At 41.4% G+C, this 20,877-nt stretch overlaps 1 protein-coding gene across 1 annotated transcript in view; it reads left to right on the top strand.

Moving 5' to 3' along the window:
• Positions 1-20,877, top strand: part of LOC120397312 (centrosomal protein of 192 kDa-like) — a 189,227-nt gene that overhangs the window by 34,272 nt on the left and 134,078 nt on the right. Inside the window, exons 15-21 of the mRNA XM_039523013.1 lie at positions 5,967-6,124; positions 8,546-8,595; positions 9,458-9,544; positions 9,684-9,816; positions 13,195-13,349; positions 15,847-15,993; positions 16,271-16,415. Of these exons, the coding sequence (XP_039378947.1) occupies positions 5,967-6,124; positions 8,546-8,595; positions 9,458-9,544; positions 9,684-9,816; positions 13,195-13,349; positions 15,847-15,993; positions 16,271-16,415 (875 nt within the window). The remainder of the gene's footprint in view (positions 1-5,966; positions 6,125-8,545; positions 8,596-9,457; positions 9,545-9,683; positions 9,817-13,194; positions 13,350-15,846; positions 15,994-16,270; positions 16,416-20,877) is intronic.

Genomic DNA, 20,877 nt, shown 5'->3' with positions numbered 1-20,877 from the left:
TCCTGCCCATCTATAGGGGTCTGACCTCCTGCCCCTTCACATGAGCTGGCAACTGGGTCCTTACCTGCCATATGTGCCTGGGTCAGGGGAAGCCCTGCCATCTGGGTGTGAAGCGGAGAACTGGCATAAGTACCAAGAACACTGCTGACACTGAGGCAATGAGTTGAGAATGGGCATGCTTGATCCATATCACAGGCTCTCCAGCACTGGTGAGGAGGAGATGGGAACACTCACTGACATGAATAGAACACTTCACACATATTAGGGCGGCTGTTTCAAGTGTATCCATCTCCATCCGATGGTCTCACGCAGCTGAGACCATCTTATTGAGGTGAATGGGCCACTTGACACCACTCAGAGCTTCTTATATTTTCAGGATTATCCTTTGCTGGGGAATCTGCACACAGCAAAGCAGTTATTAATGATTAATTTAAATATATGTTATGGCTAAGGCCCTACTTAATTTGTGATATTGTGGAAATTACAGATCCTGCAATATTAAGCATCCACTACAATTTTGTCACCTGGGTTGCTGGCGACTTGAGTCCCGCTGCTGGACCTGGGTGGCTGGTGTCGCGAATCCCGCTGCCGTCCCCGGGCGTTAATGACTGTAATATAGTTGCAGCAAAATGTCTGGGTATCAAAAAAATAAATAAATAGCAGGCATAACATAATACTTGAGTGTTTAAATTGTTCCAGCAAGTTTTTCTTAAACAAATAGGTCTCTGGCTTTTCCAAATTACTGCGATTACAGTAGAACCTCAGAATTATGAGCACTTTGGGACAGTTCCTAACTCTGAAATGTTTGTAACTGAACAAAATGTTATGGTTGTTCTTTCAGAAGTTTACAACTGAACACTGACTGACTTAATACAGCTTTGAAACTTTACTATGCAGAAGAATAATGCTGCTTTTAACCATCTTAATTTAAATGAAACAGGCACAGAAACAGTTTCCTTACCATGTCAAATCTTTTTTTAAACTTTCCCTTTATTTTTTTTATTAGTTTATGTTTAACACAGTGCTTTACTGTATCTGCTTTTTGGGGTGGGGTTGGGGTCTCTGCTGCTGCTTGATTGCCTACCTCCAGTTCCAAATTCAGTGTGTGGTTGACTGGTCAGTTCATAACACTGGTATTCGTAACTCTGAAGTTCTACTGTAATAAATATCTGTTATTACTTTTCCATGATTTTCCGTGTCTTGTCCACAACTCAGCTGCAATTATTTGACAATTATCCCACGATTCAGGTAGGGCCATAGTTATGGTGGAATGCCAGCTCTGCTACGCTTAAGATTGAAAAGTTTTTTCTGTATAAAGGACAATGTTTCTAAATATTCCAAAACTCTAAGATGTATCTGCATTGTCTTGAAATTTGCTGTGCCTTTTTGAAGATGCAGGGTATAGTTAGTGATGCAAATTTGGGATCATTTGCGCAAGAGGTTCCTGAGATGCAGGACGCAACAAGAACTGTCTGATGGGGTTTTTTTGTTTGTTTTTTAAGTTCACAGATTCTCCAGACTTGCTTTGTGAATACCTGGCTTCTAAAATGCTAATTACTTAATGGGACAGGAACAGGAGGATGAGCTGGAAATGATGTCGGTGTGTGTGTGTGTGTGTTTTGAGGGAAATAGAGGGAGGAGAGAGACCAGTCTTCTTTCATATACTTAGTTACTGTAACCACCAGGTAATAAAACTGTCCAGTTATTTATAGACCATGTCTGAGACTTCTCTTATTGGCTCTGTTAGCAGTTAGACTCCAAAGGTTTTAAAGCAAGACCATTATCTACATTTCAGTACAACAGAGCATACAGAGGTAGGGGGTACACTTAGGAATCACATAACAGGGTGGCCTACTGTAGAGAACAACCAAAGAAACTTGGGCTCTATTCTTGGCTCTGCCACTGTGCTTCTGGGTAACTTTGGCCAAGTCACTTCACCGCTCTGTGCCTCAGTTTTCCCATCTCTATAAGGGGAAAGTTTCCCTTTTTTGAGATCTACTGATGAAAGACTGCATAGTAAGAACTAGATATTATCATTACTTGGCTGCAGGACCATCTGAACTGCACACCTAGATTATAATTATAACTGCCTAGATTACCACCAACTACTGCCAGTAATACTTCTTTGTTTTTTTGTTTTTGTTTTTTTAAATAACCAAACCTTGTTAATTCACCATTATGGTTGCCTAGTGATAGCTCATTCCCTTCCAGAACATCAAATTCAGCAAGACTTAAAAGTTGTGAAAACCAGGGAATACAAAGTTAACGTATGCTCCCAGAGAACTTTAGCTGTGCCTTCTTTTGATTAATGTCCTAATATGTCTAACACATACTTGCTCTCTGCCTTTGTTCTCTCCTGAGCAGGAGCTCCTTGCACTCATACACTTAGCCTCCTCCCTGCAGTCATACACATCTATTACATTTTACAATTCCATCAATCCCTCTTATAACCCCTTCAGCCTTGTCGACACAATGCCATCAAACACTGAACTAGTATTGAACCTTCACTTAACTAAGACCACACTCATTTCCCATCTAACTATGGACAATCCCCAGGGCAAGAAGACCACTATGCCCTGCTACTGACACAGCCTACACACTGCAGCAATTAAATGAGGCATACTTCGTCTCCCATGGTACACATGCTCTTATTTTCTTTGATCACACACAGGGGTAAGGGAGATGGGCACTGTCTCCTCCAGAGGGCCACAACCTCCCATCACTTCGGGTCAGCTTTCAAGCTGCTCTATCTTATTCCTCCACTAGTCAATGCAGCTACACCTACCTAACACAGTGAATGCAGCTGGATTGCATGCATATGATTCCCAGTGGCTATTATTAGTTCCAGGGGTGCAAAGTTAAGGGTACCTGGGCATGTTCTGTAACTCTGTATTTCCTGGTTTTCACAAGTTTATTTTACTGAACTCTGCAAAGAGCACAAACTATCACCAGTCAACTTTAAGTTGGCATTCACAAAGGTTTTTGCCATTTCATAACAACTTGCTCAAATCTTGTGCACAGGTTATGTTTGAGTAGTTTTTGACAAGGTTTTAATGGTCATTTTCTATTCCCCTCCCCCCGTAATTCTTCAGTCAAAAACTTAACTCTGCTCTTTAGTGACACCATATCAAAACATATGATGATGATTAAAGCATTTTAGTGTTTGTGAAGTAGGTTTTTAAAGCCAAAGCAGATATCAACATTTTTTGATTCATGGTATCGCGATACATCAGAATTAAACCTTTGGCTGAAAGAAAAAAGACCATTAATCCTTACTAAAGAAAAAAAAATCAAATGTCTCTTATGCATAGGATTTTAGGGAGTTTTAAGTGTATGTGGGAAGCTTGAAGAACCTGTGATGGGGTGGAGTTTTGGGTGCCCTAATTGCATTTTCATACATTAACATAATAATAATATTTTTTTAAATAATTGGAGATATACCAATCTCCTAGAACTGGAAGGGACCTTGAAAGGTCATCGAGTCCAGCCCCCTGCCTTCACTAGCAGGACCAGTTTTTGCCCCAGATCCCTAAGTGGCCTCCTCAAGGATTGAACTCACAACCCTGGGTTTAGCAGGCCAATGCTCAAACCACTGAGCTATCCCTCCCCCCATGTTGGGATTTCTTTTAAGTTTCCTGATTTTGTAATGGTTTGCTTTGTGGTAATTACAACATCCTGTTTATGTAGCATTGCATAAATTATTAATTCTCCAACCTTAACTCCATTTTAGCAATGTTTGGCTGAGACTATTAATAATACTTTAAATAAAGTGTCAAACGTAAGCGTGGTGTAAACAGAGTTGTACCAATTTAACTAAACTTGTATGTTAAGCTAGTTCAGAATCTTGCATTGGCTTCTATTGGTTTATTTCACATTGGTTCAGAGTTAAACTGCTGTAAGTCAGGCTCACACTGGTAGAAGGATTTGCACTAGTTTAAATCTGTTTTAGTTAATCCTGATGCAACTTCGATATGTAGAAAAGGCCAAATTGGTACAATTTTCAGTTGCATCGTAAATACAGTTAATTGCCTATGAAGTACCTCAAATAGGTTTTTCTACACTCTGACAAAAATAATGCCTATAATGTTTCATCAATACAACAGGTGTAGTGCCGTTACTGGTAGAAATAGCGGAAGCAATAGCATAGGTGGGTATCGTATACATACCAACTCGTTTTATAATCTTGCTCAAAGTATTGTTAAATACAACTGTGGTAAAAATAACAGAGACCAATCTGTGCTACAGCTACTACCATTTACTCCTGGGGGGAGTCTGCGTGACTGTGCGCCCGCAGAATATGCCCTCCTCCCTTGCAGAATTACTGTGTTTCTGTGCAGAAAATGGCAGGGAACCAAAGGGAAGCCGCGTGGGTGCGGGGGAGGAGAGGGATGACCACGGGCCCAGTTTTTTGGGGGGGATTGCTCCCCTAACAGAGGTGGGGCATAGGGGGGCACACACAGGGTTATGTGCCGCTGGCCTCCCCCCCATTTCTACAAGTGCAGAGCTGCGCAGCTGAGGGAGGCTGTGTCTGGGTTCTGCAGCTGAATGCCGCCTCCTGGGTCCTAGTGCCAATCTTGCTCCCCTTCTGTGTGAGGGAGCCTTCCTGTTTTCTGTGCAAAAGTGGGTGCCCACAGTGGAGCTGGGTAAGGAGAAATGAGGGAAGAGGCAGTGGGGAAGGAAGTGGGGTGGAACAGGGCATGGTGAGGAGAATGTGGGAGTGAAGGAGGATGATGGAGACAAAAAGGGAATAGAGGAATGACGGGCCCTCTGAGCACCCCACACCAAGACCCCTATCCCACTGATCCCCAACTAGCTGCACCTGGACTCCCACCCCTCAAGCCCCACTTCCCCAGCACCTGGACCCCCCACTGAGCCCCCTAACCCATAGACCCCTTGCCGAGCTCATCTTCCCACACGCAGATCCCCTCGCTAAGCCCCAACCACTTCACCTGGGTCCCCTGCTGAGTCCCATTGCTCCTGCACAGGGGCTCATTGGGGTTTCTGGGTGCATCCAGATCTCCCACTGAGCCACCCGCACCCAGATTGCCCCACTCAGAAACTTGTCTCTCCACACCTGGATTCCCCACACCAATCCCCTCCACACTTGGATCCCACCCATGCCTGGTGTAGAAGGGCAGGGCTCTGGCGTTTTTCTGGGGCAGGCCGAGCTCAGGGTCAGGTGCAGCATTACTGCTAAGTCCCTGTACTGGAGGAAAGTGGGGGCTTCAGGGTGATCTCCCACATCAATGCAGCCAGTGGCCCGTGCTCCCCACTGCCATGCTGGAGCCACATTTATTTGACAAATAAAATTTGCAGAATTTTAAAATATTGTGCGCACAATTTTTTTGGCGCGCAGTTTTTTGGTGCAGAATTCCCTCAGTAGTAACCATTGATGCCACTACTGGAGCTGCAGTAGTGGTGATTTGTGTGCACTTTGACTGGTGTAGACAAGACTTAGGCCTAAAGGCTTCTACATGGACAACCAGAAGCAAGAGGGTAATTTGAAATTGGGATAGGGGAATGTTATTTAACCCTTAAATTAAAACCTAATACTATATCTGAAAGACTAAAGGAATAAATACCTCTTTCTTTTAATTATTTTGAGCATTTAACAGTGTTTTGTGTAACCAGTCTGTTTGTTTTCCACACAGCAACAGTAAAGAGAGACGCTTGTAATACATTTTCTTATTTGTCAAAACCACAAATTGTTAGCGGGAACTCAGTGACAAGTAGTACCTTGAACTACTACTTTTTAAAGTTCAGTATTCTTTTAATAGGTAGCAGGTATTTCTCGCCGTTTTTTAATAATCTTTAAATCTATCAGGGCTAGGTTAGACAGCAGTGTTTGTACTCTGGGTTATAAAGAGAATAAAGACACACTTATACGTCCACAAAGTAAGAGAAACTGTATACTGATTATGATCAAATTTTGGCTTAAAGTGTTACTGAATTTATTTTTTTTCTAGGGGAGTTACTACACTAATTACAGAAGCTCAACCTGTTTCTGATGGTTTGGAAGAGTCCAACTTAATACAGAGAGGGCACAACCAGGATGCCATCGCTGAGTGTTCAAGTCTCAGTCAAGATACCTTGTTTGACATATTACCAATTGAACACTTGGAAGGTATTTAACTTTTAGAAATTCTTGCACTTAGTGGTCCAATGTACTGACATCTTTGTTATGGTGTATTTTATTTTGGTATAAAATAAATATAAGTATAAATAAGGAGCTCTTCTCTACTGGAAATTTTTACTTCAGTTTCCATTCTCTACGAATCAATTTGTCTTTGGTCTGGGACTTGTTATATTAAGTTGAAATCTGTGGTAAAAAAGCAAAGCAAGACTAGGGGGCCAGTGACAAAAATAAGGTCTGATGTCTTACAAACGATGAACTAGAAACTAATCCTGAACACTACTGGAAAATTGTGGGTTTCAGTATTCCAATGGTATACATCACTTATTTATCAGGTATGAAACCACAAAATCATATTTTTATTAGCACTTTTCCTTTTTCCTCTTCCACTCTGATCTGAATTCAGTGACCATTACCTTCAGTTGCACTGACTTCTAGATCTTGCTTTATATCGTCTAAAAACATTTAGTCTAGTTTTCAAATGACATGATACATTAATACCTAACTCCAGTGGTTTGGAATACCAGCTGCTAAAATCATGCTGCAATGAAATAAGAACAGAGAGTTAAGGGGAAGCAAGATAGTAATAAGTAACCTGATCTTAAAAAAATGTTGTCAGTATTTTATTAAACTAGCTTTCTAATATTTGAGTGCAAATATTAGGAAACCCCAGGGACTCCATAAAATACTCTATTTGTACTTTGGTTACATCCATTTTTCAAAACATAGTATAAAAGAAATTGGCACAAAAATTGAAGCAAATGGTTTAAAATACAGACTTTTTTGAATTTATATTACGTCTTTTAGACGTAAGTAGGGAAATTTTAGGGAAATTTCCTTGTTCTTGGAGACCGAAAGCAGAAAACTCCTGCAATTTCTTTAACCAGTCTGAATGTTTTACAACATAACTAGAATATACACAGATATTGCTATATTTTCAATAGGGCTGTCAAATGATTAAAAAATTACAATTAATTGCATTGTAAACAATATTAATATTTTAAATAATAAATAATATTTTATGCATCAATAGTGAGGTCTCTCTCCTATGTTCCTGTTTCTCCATTCAATGGGAAATACTAACTAGTTGTTAGAAAAAATATCAGACTAGAAAAGATGCATCCACTTTACTGGCCTAATGAAATTAGAAAATAAAACAGATTTCTTGACATTTCAGCAGTAGTCTTGGACTAAAATACCCATCCCTATTTTATAGGAAGAAGTAACCCTTGCAAAAATGCCAAGACAAACTTCAGTTGTGTTTTTGTTTTTTTGGAACTGGGAAGCTTGCAAAGTTAACTGTCCAGTATTCCAGAATTATATTAGGTGACACCAATGCCTTTCAGTAACATCTTGTGGTCCACTTGGGCTTGAAACAGTTCTGTAGACCAATAAGAATAAATTCTGGATTAGTGAATTTTTCAAGACAGTGGTTCATGCCAAGTTGTTGTTTTTTCTTCCCTATTGCACTGGTACCTAGAGATCCCACTTGAGGTTCAGAGCCCTAATGTGCTAGGTACTGTACAAAGACAAAAAGAAAGGACCCTCTGCTCACGAAGAGCTTAAAATACAGTAATTGAAACAATGTGTGGGTAACGTATGGAGGGAACACAAGGTAATTGTAAGTGATGAAAGAAACAGTCTGATGCAGTGACTAGAACATAGTACAGAGGGCATGTCTACACTTACCTCCGGAGCGATCGATCCAGCAGGGTCAATTTATAATGTCTAGCAAAGACGCAATAAATTGACCGCCAAGCGCTCTCCTGTCAACTCCGGTACTCCACCGGAGCGAGAAGTGTAGGAGGAGTCAATGGGGGAGCGGCAGCAGTTGACCTACCGCAGTGAAGACACCGTGTTAAGTAGCTCTGAGTACGTCGATTTCAGCTAAGCTATTTTCATAGCTGAAGTTGTGTAATTTAGACAAATTATTACCCCCCACCCCCGCTATGTAGACCAGGCCTAAGACTCAAAAGACCTGTTATTTCAGTGTCTGCCACTGACTGTCTGTGATCTTCAGCAAGTCACTTCAACCCTCTGTTTTCCTCCCATCCTATCTTGTCTAAGTAGATTCTAAGACCTTGGAGTAAACATTCTCTTGTTCAGTTTGTGCACTGGCAGTCACCATGAAGCCCCAATTTCTATTGGGGTATCTTGATATTAGTGTAATAAGAATAATCAGAAATACATAATCCCAGAAATGTGGATTTTGTCATAAGGTAACTTATTTTATGGTACCATAAAGTGTGCATAATACTTGACAAACTAAATAACAAGTCCTTGCCCCAAGAAGCTTAGTTTATTGTAGTTATAATTATTCCTTGTTCACAAGGGAAGTGTGAATATACAAATTTAGTATTGTAATATAGGAACAAATTCAAGGTGCTGTTAAATAACACTTTTTTGTTACAGATTTGTCCATTGGAATATGTTCACTACCACAAAGTAAAAAGGAAAACCAGGTAAATCTGTTCCATGTGCTGGGAAACTAAAGAACTCTTTTTAAACAAGAAAAACTGTATTAACATAAATAAGGGGATAAGTTTTCTGTAGAGAGAAACAAACCTTACTGGCTCAGTTTATCATCTCCTGTGTCCCTTAAATTTATGATATCCTCCACTTTGCAACATAATTCACAGTAATAAAGGCAGAAATAACTTGCTACTGACGTTTTGCAGCTTTGCCAAATAATGGCTTGATGGCTTTCCCTTTAACTTCAAAACTTGACTTCTGGAAAAAGGGATAGTGATCTTGCAATGAGTCACCCAGATAATTTGAATTTTGTCCTATGTAGTTTAATCCCTCATTTTAGAGGGGACTACTAATTGCCTTTAAACTCCTAAAAATTGATTCCTTATTCATAAGGCCTTACTTGAATCACATCCAAGAAGTTCTGTCATTTCTGTAAGTTCAGTGTTTGTTGATAGTCTTACAAGTGGAATTGGAGTGAATCATCTGCTTGTTATGGTGTTGGTATGATATACATGTGTATAAGTGCATGTAGATCTCAAAGGTATAGAATTTTATAAATACTTCATTTTTAGTTAACTAGATTCAGCTGAAACAAAATTTCAAAACTAACTTTTCAATAATTGTGACTTTCCATGCAACAATTTCAATTGGGTTGGTGTATGAGGCCCACAGGGGCTGGAGTTTTGCTTTAACAGGTCATGAGCCCTGTTCAAGCAAGTCCTTCTGCATGCTTCAATGTAGGATATGGGAGTAATGGCCCTTTTCCACATGGAAAACTTCGAGTGCTTAGTTTTCCATCTAGAAATCTTTTAATATGGTTAAGAGTCAGCCTTTTCCTCTCTACTTTCCAAGCTCCTGTCTTCCTTGTACCTGTCTTTATTACTCTTTCTGGGAATGGCTGCAAGGAGAACACAAGGTGCATCACAGCCAGAACTCATGGTGAGAGAATGCAAAGAGAGGGAAGAGTCATGGTTAGATTACTAAAGAAAGTGACTAACATATGAAGAAGCTGTTTAAACTACTGATTTATACAGTAGTTGAGAACACTTAAGCACTTATGCTTTAATTTTGTTCATAGATTGGTGTCCCTGAACCTGGAGAGAAAATTTCACCTTCCACCAACTTAAGTGACCATTTCAGCACAAGTCTTTCAGGTTTCTTAGAAAATGAGAAACTGCTGTCTCTTGCAAGCCTAGAAGGAAACTCAACTGGTACAGTATATTATAATTTAACTTGTAGCATCTTTTCATGTGTTCATTGGTTCCAACAGAACTTTTTTAATGACATGAATCCACTCTCGCTACTAATCCTGCATGAGAGGTTCATAAATGTTGATGAGAATAAAGTACTTCTAAAATTTAAGGCTAGATTTTTTTTTTTGAATTTATGCTTAAAATGAGTAAGTAAACTTCTACAATTAAAGGTACCTTCCCAGAGGCATCCTGTGGTTGTTAGAATATTGGTGCATAGAGAATTCTACTGCTTAAACATGAGACCATACTTTATTTTCCGCAATCCTTTGTCTTATTTGTGGCACACTTTCCAACTTCTGCAAGAGATAAAACTGGGGTCCCACAGCCCAGGGCCTTCTTTGACCAAAAGGGCTAATGTGATCTTTGTATATATAAACAGGGGAATCTTGAGTAGGAATAGAGAGGTTATTTTACCTCGGTATTTGGCACTGCTTCTGGAATACCGTGTCCAGTTTGGTGTCCACAGTTTAAGAAGGATATTGATAAATTTGAGAGGGCTCAGAGAAGAGCCACGTGAATGATTGAAGGGTTAGAAAAACAACTTATCTTTAAGCACATACATAGGGAACAAATACTTGATAATGGGCTCTTCAATATAGCAAAGGTATAACGTTATCCAGTGCCTGGAATTTGAAGCTAGACAAATTCAGGTGTAATTTTTAACCTACCCTGAAGACTGCCCATTCTGTAGGGAGTTGGGGTGGGTGTGGAACATAAGTAATGATTAAAGACTAATAGAATTAACTCTACTCCCTTGTGAGTATGCATGGCATTCCTAACTGTTTCCATTGTGAAGATAAAACTGCTAGAAAATCTCAAATGTCCAAATCAATTTGAAGACCAATTTTCTTTCTTTAGTCTGAAAACAAACTCTTGCTTAATATCTCTATGCAACTCCTTTAGGAGACTATCTTAAAGCATTTTTAGAAAAAAATATGGTGTAGCATAAAATGTTCTCATGACTGCAATGAAATAAGAGCAAATCTTGGTGTTAATTTAATACTTCAAATATATTTTGCAATAGTTCTGAAAGCTTTACCGTTGTCATTCCTTAAGATACTGAATTTCAGTTACAGTAGCAGTCTATATTATCGGCTTCCTAGTTGGAGACCACCCAAGTGTAAAGGGTGTTGGGTCTCTTAGGATATGTCTACACTGCAGTTAGATACCCACGGCTTTGACTCAGGCTTGTGGGGCTTGGGCTGTTTAATTGCAGTGTAGCCATTCAGGCTCGGGCTGCAGCCGGAATTCTGGGATCCTCCCACCCTTGCAGGGTCCTAGAGCCCAAGTTCCAGCTCGAGCCCAAACGTCTACACTACAATTAAACAACTCCTTAGCGTGAGTCTCACTATCCTGAGTCAACAAGCACAGACCAGCATGGGCAGTGATGAGCTGCCAAAATATTAACAACCGGTTCCCTCCTCCTCACCCCACGAGGGGGTTGTGTCCCCCCGCCCTCCGGGACTCCTGCCCCATCCAACCCCCCCACGTTCCTTGACACCCCACCCCCAGGACCCCTGCTGCCTCATCCAACCCCTCCTCTTATTCCTGATGGCCCCCCAGAACCCCTGCCCCATCCAACCACCTCTTCTCTCTATCCCTGACTGCCCCCCACCACCTCATCCAACCCCTGCTCCTTCCTGACTGCCCCCTGGGATCCTTGTCCCCATTCAATCCCCCGGTTCCCTGCCCGCTGGACCCCCTGACCCCTAGCCGCCCCCCCCCCCACAACCCACCAAACACCCCCTCCCTGCCCCCTTACCACACTGCCTGGGGCCTGGACTGGGTCCGCTCTGCCGGAACCGGCGCCGCGGGGCCCGACTCCCTGAGCTGGGCCGGAGCCGCTCGGCCGGCACCGGGACCGGCGCCACGGGGCCCGACTCCCCAAGCCGGGCTGGAGCTGCTCGGCCAGGACCGGCCCGAGCCGCTCGGCCAGGACCAGCCTGAGCTGGGGGTGCTCGGCCAGGGGCAGGGGGACCCGGACTGGGCCGCGCGTGCCATGCCTCCCTAGAGCCCTCCGCGTGTCCGCCCCCCCTGCCCGGGTTACCTGCCTGCTCCTTGTTTCAGGCTTCCTGCGAACATTTGATTCGCGGGAAGGAGGGGAGGGGGAGGAGAAGGAGGGCGGAGCGTTCAGGGGAGAGGGGGAGGTGAGCTGGGGCTGGGTGGACAGCTGCCCGAGCCTTTGTTAAATTTAAAAGCTTTTTTAGAACCGGTTGTCCTGGAACAACCAGTTCTAAAAAGGCTTCTAAATTTAACAACCGGTTCCTGCGAACCAGTGCGAACCAGCTGGAGTTCACCACTGAGCATGGGTGTCTGAGTGTAGACACACGCTTAGTGATAGCTACCACTTCAGTTAAATATGTACTGAAACAGTGGTGGGTGTTTCTAAAAGCACTATCAAATTAATCTTCAGCATGGTTACAAAAATGTAACTAAAAGTGTAAGTAAATGTTTCAACTGACCTGAATTGAAAAAATATTTGGGCTTTTTGGTTTGAGAGCATTCAAAATTTTAATTTTCCATCCTGATTCAGGAATAGGAAGAATTTCCAAAATTTTTATGGGATGGGAAAACAATTTATCTTAGATTGACTGACAGATTGCATACCTGTTGATCAACTTAATAACTAGGTTTCAATTTTGACCATTTTTATTTTAAAAGGGCTTTGTACTATAATTAGCTTACATTCAAAATGCTTGATGCATCCGATGAAGTGGGTATTCACCCACGAAAGCTCATGTTCCTATATGTCTGTTAGTCTATAAGGTGCCACAGGACTCTTTGCTGCTTTTACAGATCCAGACTAACACGGCTACCCTTCTGATATTCAAAATACTGTAAAAGTTTAATTCATTTTGTTTAGAAAACGTCCAATGTTTAGAAAATGTCAAAACATCTTGTTTAACATCTTTTTTTCAAATTTGAGTTGAGAAACTGATGAAAACCAATCCCTTCCTGCAAAATTTTTGTTTTGTGTAATTGGCATTTTTCAATAAAAAGACATTTTATCTTTAAAAAAAAAAAAAATCCCGATTAGCTGTACTTTGCAGATCCAGGTCCAATTGCTTGCTTTACCACAGTTTTCTTGTGTAACATAGTTATAGTTTCTTTGCCTCAGTTCTCTGTTGATAACATGGGGACAATAGTATTTCCCTGCCTCATAAGGGTGTTGTGATGTTCAGTACACTGAATATTATGACAAGCACTGATGCTATGGTAATAGGGGTCATTTTTATCCTTTCTTTCTATCTTTCTAGCTATCTTTCTATAATTTAATATATATATTTATACATCTCTAGCAATACAAACTTTTAATGCATTTATGTATATCAATAGATGACGATATTGATGATGAAGAGTTCTATGACAACCAACTGGAAGCCTATTTCAAACAGCTGGTGTCACCAGAAGTGCCAAGAGGTGATTGTGAAATGCAGGAACTTTCAGAATGTAGTACAGCGTTGAAGCTGCCTGAAAATGGATTAAAACAGGTAGGCCTAAAAATAATGGGTTTAGGCCAACAGCTTAATGGGACTAAATCAGGGGGCCCAGATAATCTTCACCCTAGAATATTAAAGGAACTGGCACATGAAATTGCAAGCCCATTAGCAAGAATTTTTAATGAATCTGTAAACTCAGGGGTTTTACCATATTACTGGAGAACTGCTAACATAATTCCTGTTTTTAAGAAAGGGAAAAAAAAAATGATCCGGGTAAGTACAGGCCTGTCAGTTTAACATCTGTAGTATGCAAGGTCTTGGAAAAAATTTTGAATGAGAAAGTAGTTAAGGACGTTGAGGTCAATGGTAATTGGGACAAAATACAACATGGTTTTACAAAAGGTAGCTCATGCCAAACCAACCTGATCTTCTTCTTTGAGAAGGTAACAGATTTTTTTTAGATAAAGGAAACACAGTGGACTTAGTTTACCTCAGTTTCAGTAAGGCATTTGATATGGTTCCACATGGGGAATTATTAGTTTAATTGGAAAAGATGGGGATCAATATGAAAATTGAAAGGAGGATAAGAAACTGGTTAAAGGGGAGACTACAGTGGGTCAGGCTGGAAGGAGGTTACTAGTGGAGTTCTTCAGGGATCGATTTTGGGACCAATCTTATTCTTTTTATTACTGACCTTGGCACAAAAAGTGGGAGTGTGCTAATAAAGTTTGCGGATTACACAAAGCTGGGAGGTATTGCTAACACAGAGAAGGACCGGGATATCATACAGGAAGATTTGGATGGCCTTGTAAACTGGAGCAATAGTAATAGGATGAAATTTAATAGTGAAAAGTGCAAGGTCATGCATTTAGGGATTAATAACAAGAATTTTTGTTATAAACTGGGGACTCATCAATTAGACGTAATAGAGGAGGAGAAGGACCTCAGAGTATTGGTTGACCACAGGATAACTATGAGCCGCCAATGGGATAGGACCGTGAGAAAAGCTAATGCGGTCTTGGGATGCATTAGGTGAGGTATTTCCAGTAAAAAATAAGGAGGTGTTAGTACCGTTATTCAAGGTACTGGTGAGACCTCATCTGGAATATTGTGTGCAGTTCTGGTCTCCCATGTTTAAGAAGGATGAATTCAAACTGGAACAGATACAGAGAAGTGCTACTAGGATGATCCGAGGAATGGAAAACCTGTCTTATGAAAGGAGACTCAAAGAGCTCGGCTTGTTTAGCCTAACCAAAAGAAGGCTGAGGGAAGATATGATTGCTCTCTATAAATATATCAGGGATAAATATTAGGGAGGGAGAGGAATTATTTAAGCTTAGTACCAATGTGGACACAAGAACAAATGGATATAAACTGGCCATCAGGAAGTTTAGACTTGAAATTAGATGAAAGTTTCTAACCATCAGAGGAGTGAAGTTCTGGAACAGCCTTCCAAGGGGAGCAGTGGAAGCATATCTGGCTTCAAGACTAAGCCTGATAAGTTTATGGAGGGGATGGAATGATGGGATAGCCTAATTTTAGCAATTAATTGTTCTTTGACTATTAGTGGTAAATATGCTCGATGGGATGTTAGATGGGGTGGCATCCTTCCTCTGGAACTGTACCTATTACCCATAAACTGCTTGCCTTTATGACCTTAGTTTTTAATTTAACAGCCCCTACAAGGTATTTTGTCTGATAGTAGTGGTTAAGCCTGTTTCCTATTCTTTCCATTTTCACCTTGAACAAAGTTTCTCATTCCATTTTTCCACTTGGTCTGTAAAAGTGGTAGATAGCATTTACCTTGACTTGATATTTAAAGGTCTTTTGAAGTAACTTAAGAAAATTTTCATATTCTAAAGGGCTTTGAATAATTTTTTTCAGTATATTGGGGGCCACAAGAAGGTCATTAGTCTCCAAGTGCACATCCTCATGTTTAAGACAGTATTTTGGTGGTCTGTACCCTCAGAAGGAGAAATCCCTTCTTGGGGGAATTAAAGGCTGCTTCAGGGACCACATCTGGGAATGGTGTGCACATTATCTTACAGTTACTACAGAGCAGTGAGGTGGCCCTATTTCACGTTTCATTATATTGAATGTTGCTGCACTTGCTGATTCAACATTTAGAATTACATTAATGTTAAATAGTTCTTCTTAGGGTTCTGTGTGGATGGAATGGGAGTATTATTTGAAGAAACTTAATTAGCAGACAAGCAAAAACTTTGCTGATCTACCAAGCCTTGTTCCACTGCTTTTTTAAAGTTTAAGGAAATGCATGGTGTGTGGTTTTTTTGGCACAGTGTTTTCATAATATTTACTACATTAATCTGCAAGACCCTTAGCTAAAGTATATTGTAATATTTGTCTGCAGAAACTATTGTAGCTGTAACATCAGATTAACATTGGGATTATAACATGAAAGTGAACAGTGTACTTCTGGTCAAAGGAGGTACTTTGCTTCACACAATTCAATATTATGGAGGCAGTGACTGTTGAAGAATAATCAAATGTTGTTACTATAGCTGAATTGTAAATTTTAATGCATTAGGAGAATTTCAAAGTGCCTCACATTCACCAAGCTGCCACAGGAATGGATTCTGCAACTGCTAGTGATGAAGATTCACATGAATTGGAGAAAGCTGGACATAATGTACAAAGAGAACCATTTTTCTTGCCAAAAATGGTAAGACAACTGGTACGTAGGATTGTTTGATGACTAAATCTTATTAAACTGTCTTCTTCATTATCTAAATAATCTCCCTTGGAACAGAAGCATGAAAGTAAGTTTGAAAGCTGGTAAGTGACTAAGCTAACAGGGATAGTACTTTTCCTCATCAGAAAGTTTATTAAAATTGAATAACTCTTAATCTTAAATCTTTGCACTACAAGTGTTGTTTTGTAAATGGTTTACTGTTAACTTGAACAACTCTGTAGATGTAGCTATTGTAGCTCTGCACCTATTTCTTCAACAGATAGGCGAAACTGACAAGCTAAGTTTTAGACCTGGACTAGAAGGCAATAGTTCTGATGAGACTTCTGTTGGAACAGTAGCCAATAATTCCAAAATAGAATACAGTCAGTCTGCAGAGGATCAGGTTATTGGTCCATCGGTAACAGGTACGTGTGTTTGGCAGTTGTGTACTTTCTTTTGGTAAGTTTAGAGATTCTGTTCATAAATTGTTAATGCGCACGACTTGAAAACTTTGTCATAGAGAAGACACTAAAATGTAGTTGAGATTACACTTCCTTTTCAACCCCCTTAAAAAAATGGCTAGGCAACTCTCCCTCTGAAAATGAATACAGAAAATTAGTGTGACTATCTAAATAAAAATGGATAGATGTCGGTGTTACTCTAAGTCTCTTGTAACTTAGAATCTTCCCAGAATGGTATTTTTACTAATTTAAAATGATAAACAGTTATGGTTCCCGAACTTCCCTGGTGACTAATTACTCAGCTGTGTCCATCCACTCTTTGAGGCTGGGGAAAACAAAGCCCTCAATGAGTAAACTTAGCAAACAGGGACTGTGCTAGAGCAATCTTAAAGGTTGTTCATCCAAGAAGTCAAGATTTAGTGTTGGTGTTTGGGCGTTCTTGCTGGGAAGGAGGTGGGGGTAAAAAAGTACAAAATGTACATATTTTCTTAAGGTTAGCTCTCAGTATTTCAGTTCCTATCCCTCACCTTAATCTTGTCTGGCAAAGTTGTTAGTTAGCAATTTAAGAACATTCAGATTCTGAATCTGAGGAATTATATCCCTTCCATACTCTTGTTTTAGGGCCTGATTCAAAACACTCCTGTTGACTTAATGGGCTTTGGATCAGAACAGAGTCCATTCATGGGTGGAGCAGCCATTTCTGCTGAGCTAATCCACTAAATCATTTTGGATGCCTGGTAAGTGAAGGACTATTAGGCTGATCTGATGAAGGATACAGTTTTCTTCTGGCCAAAGATGTCAGGTTTGCTGCTGCTGTCAAGAGTGTGGACTGGTTTTTTTTGAGGGGGATCATTTCCCTTTCTCCATCCTTTTGGCAACTCCTTTCTTTTTTTTGTGGCTGCACAGACTGCAGTTATGACTGACCAATGGGTCTTGGAAGTTACCTAGAAGAGACATGCAAGTCAACTCCTCCGCCATCTCCTGTCTCTCTTCAGGGACCACTCTCAGAATTGCCTATTGCATTCAGAGACTCTTTTTCTGTTGGGTGCAGTGGAGATGATGCCTCGAGTTATACAGCAAGGGATTCTGTTCCCATTACTTCCTTATTCAGAAGAAGAAAAGAGGATGTGATCCTCTTCATTTGTCACTTCAGGTGTCAAATGCTCATCCTTTTTTCTGTAATCCTTGCTTTAGATCCCATGAATTATTTCATGAGTCAGCTTATAGATGCTTCCATGTGTGCATTTGTTCAGCTAACAAGTATTTGTGCTTCATGATCAATGACCTTCGTTATCAGTTCAGAATCTGACCATTTGGACTGTCGTCAGCTCCAAGGGTTTTTACCAAATCTCTTTTGGTGGTAGCAGCTCACCTGAGGAGTCAAGGCCTTTACTTGTACCCGTATCTTGATAACAGGTTGATTCGGGGGCCACTGATCACAGCAGGTCACAAAAGGAGGTTCAAATAATTTTCCATCTATTCTCCTGGCTAGGCCTGAGGCTTAATACAGGCAAAATCCACCCTCACCCCTATCCATTTTATAGTTTATATGGGCAGTGGTGGTACCTTTCTCAAGGAAAGTTTTGCGCAATGTGTCATTTCACTTCACACCTCTTCTCTGCCAAAAACTTCAGTGTGAAGAGTCTGGCTCAGTTTGCTGTGACACATACTGTGACGCTTGTTTCTGTGACTCCAAGTGCAAGGTTGAGTCTCTGCCTTCTTTAAGGATGGGTGAAATCTGTTTACCAACTGATTAGACACAGCATGGACTTACCTGTAGAGGTTCCACGGAAGTGCTGGAATCTCTGCTGTGGTGGACAGACCTTTAAAACGTCTTGTGTGGTGTAATGTTTTAATTCTCTCTCCCCCGCCCCTCAAACCTTTGACTCATCCAAAGAGGGCTGAAGCATCTGGACAACCTTTAAGTACGGGTCCTGTGGTCCAAGGTGGAGCACATTGCACATAATAATACTAGAATTCAGGGCTATCCATCTAGCCTGCAAGGAGTTTCTACCCCTCCTGCAGGGCATCACAACCCAAATCCTGATGAACAGTATGACACCAGTGTGTTACAGAAACAGATGGAGTGAGATTGTCTCCCTTAAATTAGGAAGTGGGATTGGTCCATCCTTCATCGGCTCAACCTAATGGTCTTTCACTTACCAGGTATCCAAAATGATCTAGTGGATTAGCTCAGCAGAAATGGCTGCATGACCTATAAATGGAGACCTGGACTCCGTTCTTGATCAGAACATCCTAGAATGGTGGGTCCCCTCCACCATAGACCTCTTTGTATTGGATTGGTAGCATAGTGTCCTATAGTTTTGCTTGTGGGGAAGAGTCTGTGTTCTCTGGCAAATATATCCTGATTCAGTTGGAAGAGAACTCCTGTATATTTCCTCCCAGCTTGTTAAATCCCAGAATCCTGAGGAAGGTATGACAGGAGAGGGGCCAGCTGGTAGTTCTGGCATTGGTGCATCAGTTCTGGTACTCCAGTGGTATACACCTGACACTCTCCCACTTCCAAACTTTCCAGGCATCATTTCTCAGAACCAAAGTCTTGGGTTGTATCTGGACCAGGCAACTCTATAACTAACAGCATGAAGACTAGCTGGCTGGCATGGAAGTCCCTCTTTCAGAAATTATAGGTCAGCTACTTGGAGTTTGTCATACATTTACTAATCATTAGTTCATTTTTCAGCCTGTAGATGAGACCCAGTTTGGCAAGCTGCCCTACAGTTATTTAGATAGGACTCTTATCACCTGCCCCCACTAGGAGGTAAATCGATGGGATTCATGTAGCAAATACTAGATTTATTATTTACCTCACAGCAACTGTTCCTTCAAGATGCTTTTGGCCAGATAGATCCCACAGCCTATCCTCCTCTATTGATACAGAGCATGGTATAGTTTTGGAGAGGGTCCAGGAGATTTCTCATAGACTTGTGGACATTCTGAGTTCGGCAGGGCCTTCTGGCATAGTTCTGCCTAACAGTGACAACATACTAGAGCCTGCCAAATCCTTGTAGCAGATGCCATCCTCTGTGCCTCTGACAGCTAAAAGAACGGAGAGAATGTACCATGTCTGTTTTCAAGGAGATGAACATTTACATACCCATCCTTCTCAAGGTTCTGTAGTTGTCTCAGCAGTGAATGAAAGAGTGCATCAGGGTTGTCCCTCTTCTGCCCCAAAGGACAAGGAGGTAAAGAAGTTAGACTTGTTTGGTAGAAAAATTTATTCTGCATCTTGTCTACAATTCCACATTACTAATCCACAAGCATTATTGGATAGATACAACATCTCCCTCTCGGGCAATATGCTTAAGTTCTCAGACAAGTTGCCAGAGGATGCCAGACAGGAATTCCAGGCTCAGTTAGACGAGGGCAAGATGATTGCTCGCACTCTCTGCAATCATTTTTAGGTGAGGCAGATTTGGGGGCCAGAGTCCTGGCATCTGCGATATGTGCAGATGTTCATGGCTTCAATCCTTGGGCCTTCAGCAGGAGGTCCAGCAGACTAAGCAGGATCTCCTTTTTGAAGGTCCTAGGCTGAAATGTTCCACGGTCTCAAAGATTCGAAAGCCACGTTGAAATTGTTGGGAATTGACATGTCTTTCCCTAAAAGAAAACAATTCTGCCTTAATCTCTGTAGAGATACCTACCTTTTCCACTGGGATAGCCTGATCAACATAGAAAACAAGGCAAAACAGGAGAAGACTAACTCTTTCACTTCAGCTGGTTTAACTGTACAGCCTTAGTATAGTCCTCATGTAGTTGTTGGTGTGGTTATAAACATGACTTCAAAAATTTACCCAACACCTACTAGCCCAAGTAATAAGTCTGCTTGCCATGTCAAAGTATGTGGATGCTTTTGAGTTACACCCCTTCTGCTTAGTCTTTTGTTGACTAGGTTGGGCCTAAAAAGCAGTCCCCTGGAAGCTGAAGTCTCAACCCATCCCCCCAGTAATGTTGCCCCCTCCATATACCGATCAGTTAATAGTGGGCCACCCTAATAACATACCTCCAGCCTGCCCAAATACAGGGAGCAGCAGACTGAGGAGCAGAATCCACAGCCATCCAGAAACCAGCAGTGATGGGTGCCTTCCCTTTCATTGAAGCAGGGCACTCTTTTCTAGGGAGTTGGCCCTGTTAACAGCACCCTAACAGGCAGAAGGCTCTTAAGGTTTAAGGAAGTTCCTGCCACACTAGCAAAGATTTCTGCATGTGGGGGCCACCCAAGCAGAGGGCTCTGAGGGAGGCAAAAGTAAGTGCAGCAAGACACAGCCATCTGCTGGGATGGTGGTGTGTCATTAAGGGGGTCCCACACACACAGACCTTGGATGGGGTAGGTTGGATCCCCAAGGCCCTCTATTACAATGGTGAGCATCCACCTAGTACACCTTACTCTGACTGCTCTACCCTTATC

This window comes from Mauremys reevesii, linkage group 2, assembly GCF_016161935.1.
Source record: "Mauremys reevesii isolate NIE-2019 linkage group 2, ASM1616193v1, whole genome shotgun sequence".
NCBI lineage: Eukaryota > Metazoa > Chordata > Testudines > Geoemydidae > Mauremys > Mauremys reevesii.
Note: the sequence above shows the minus strand (reverse complement) of the source record. Positions and strands in the feature narration are given on the sequence as shown.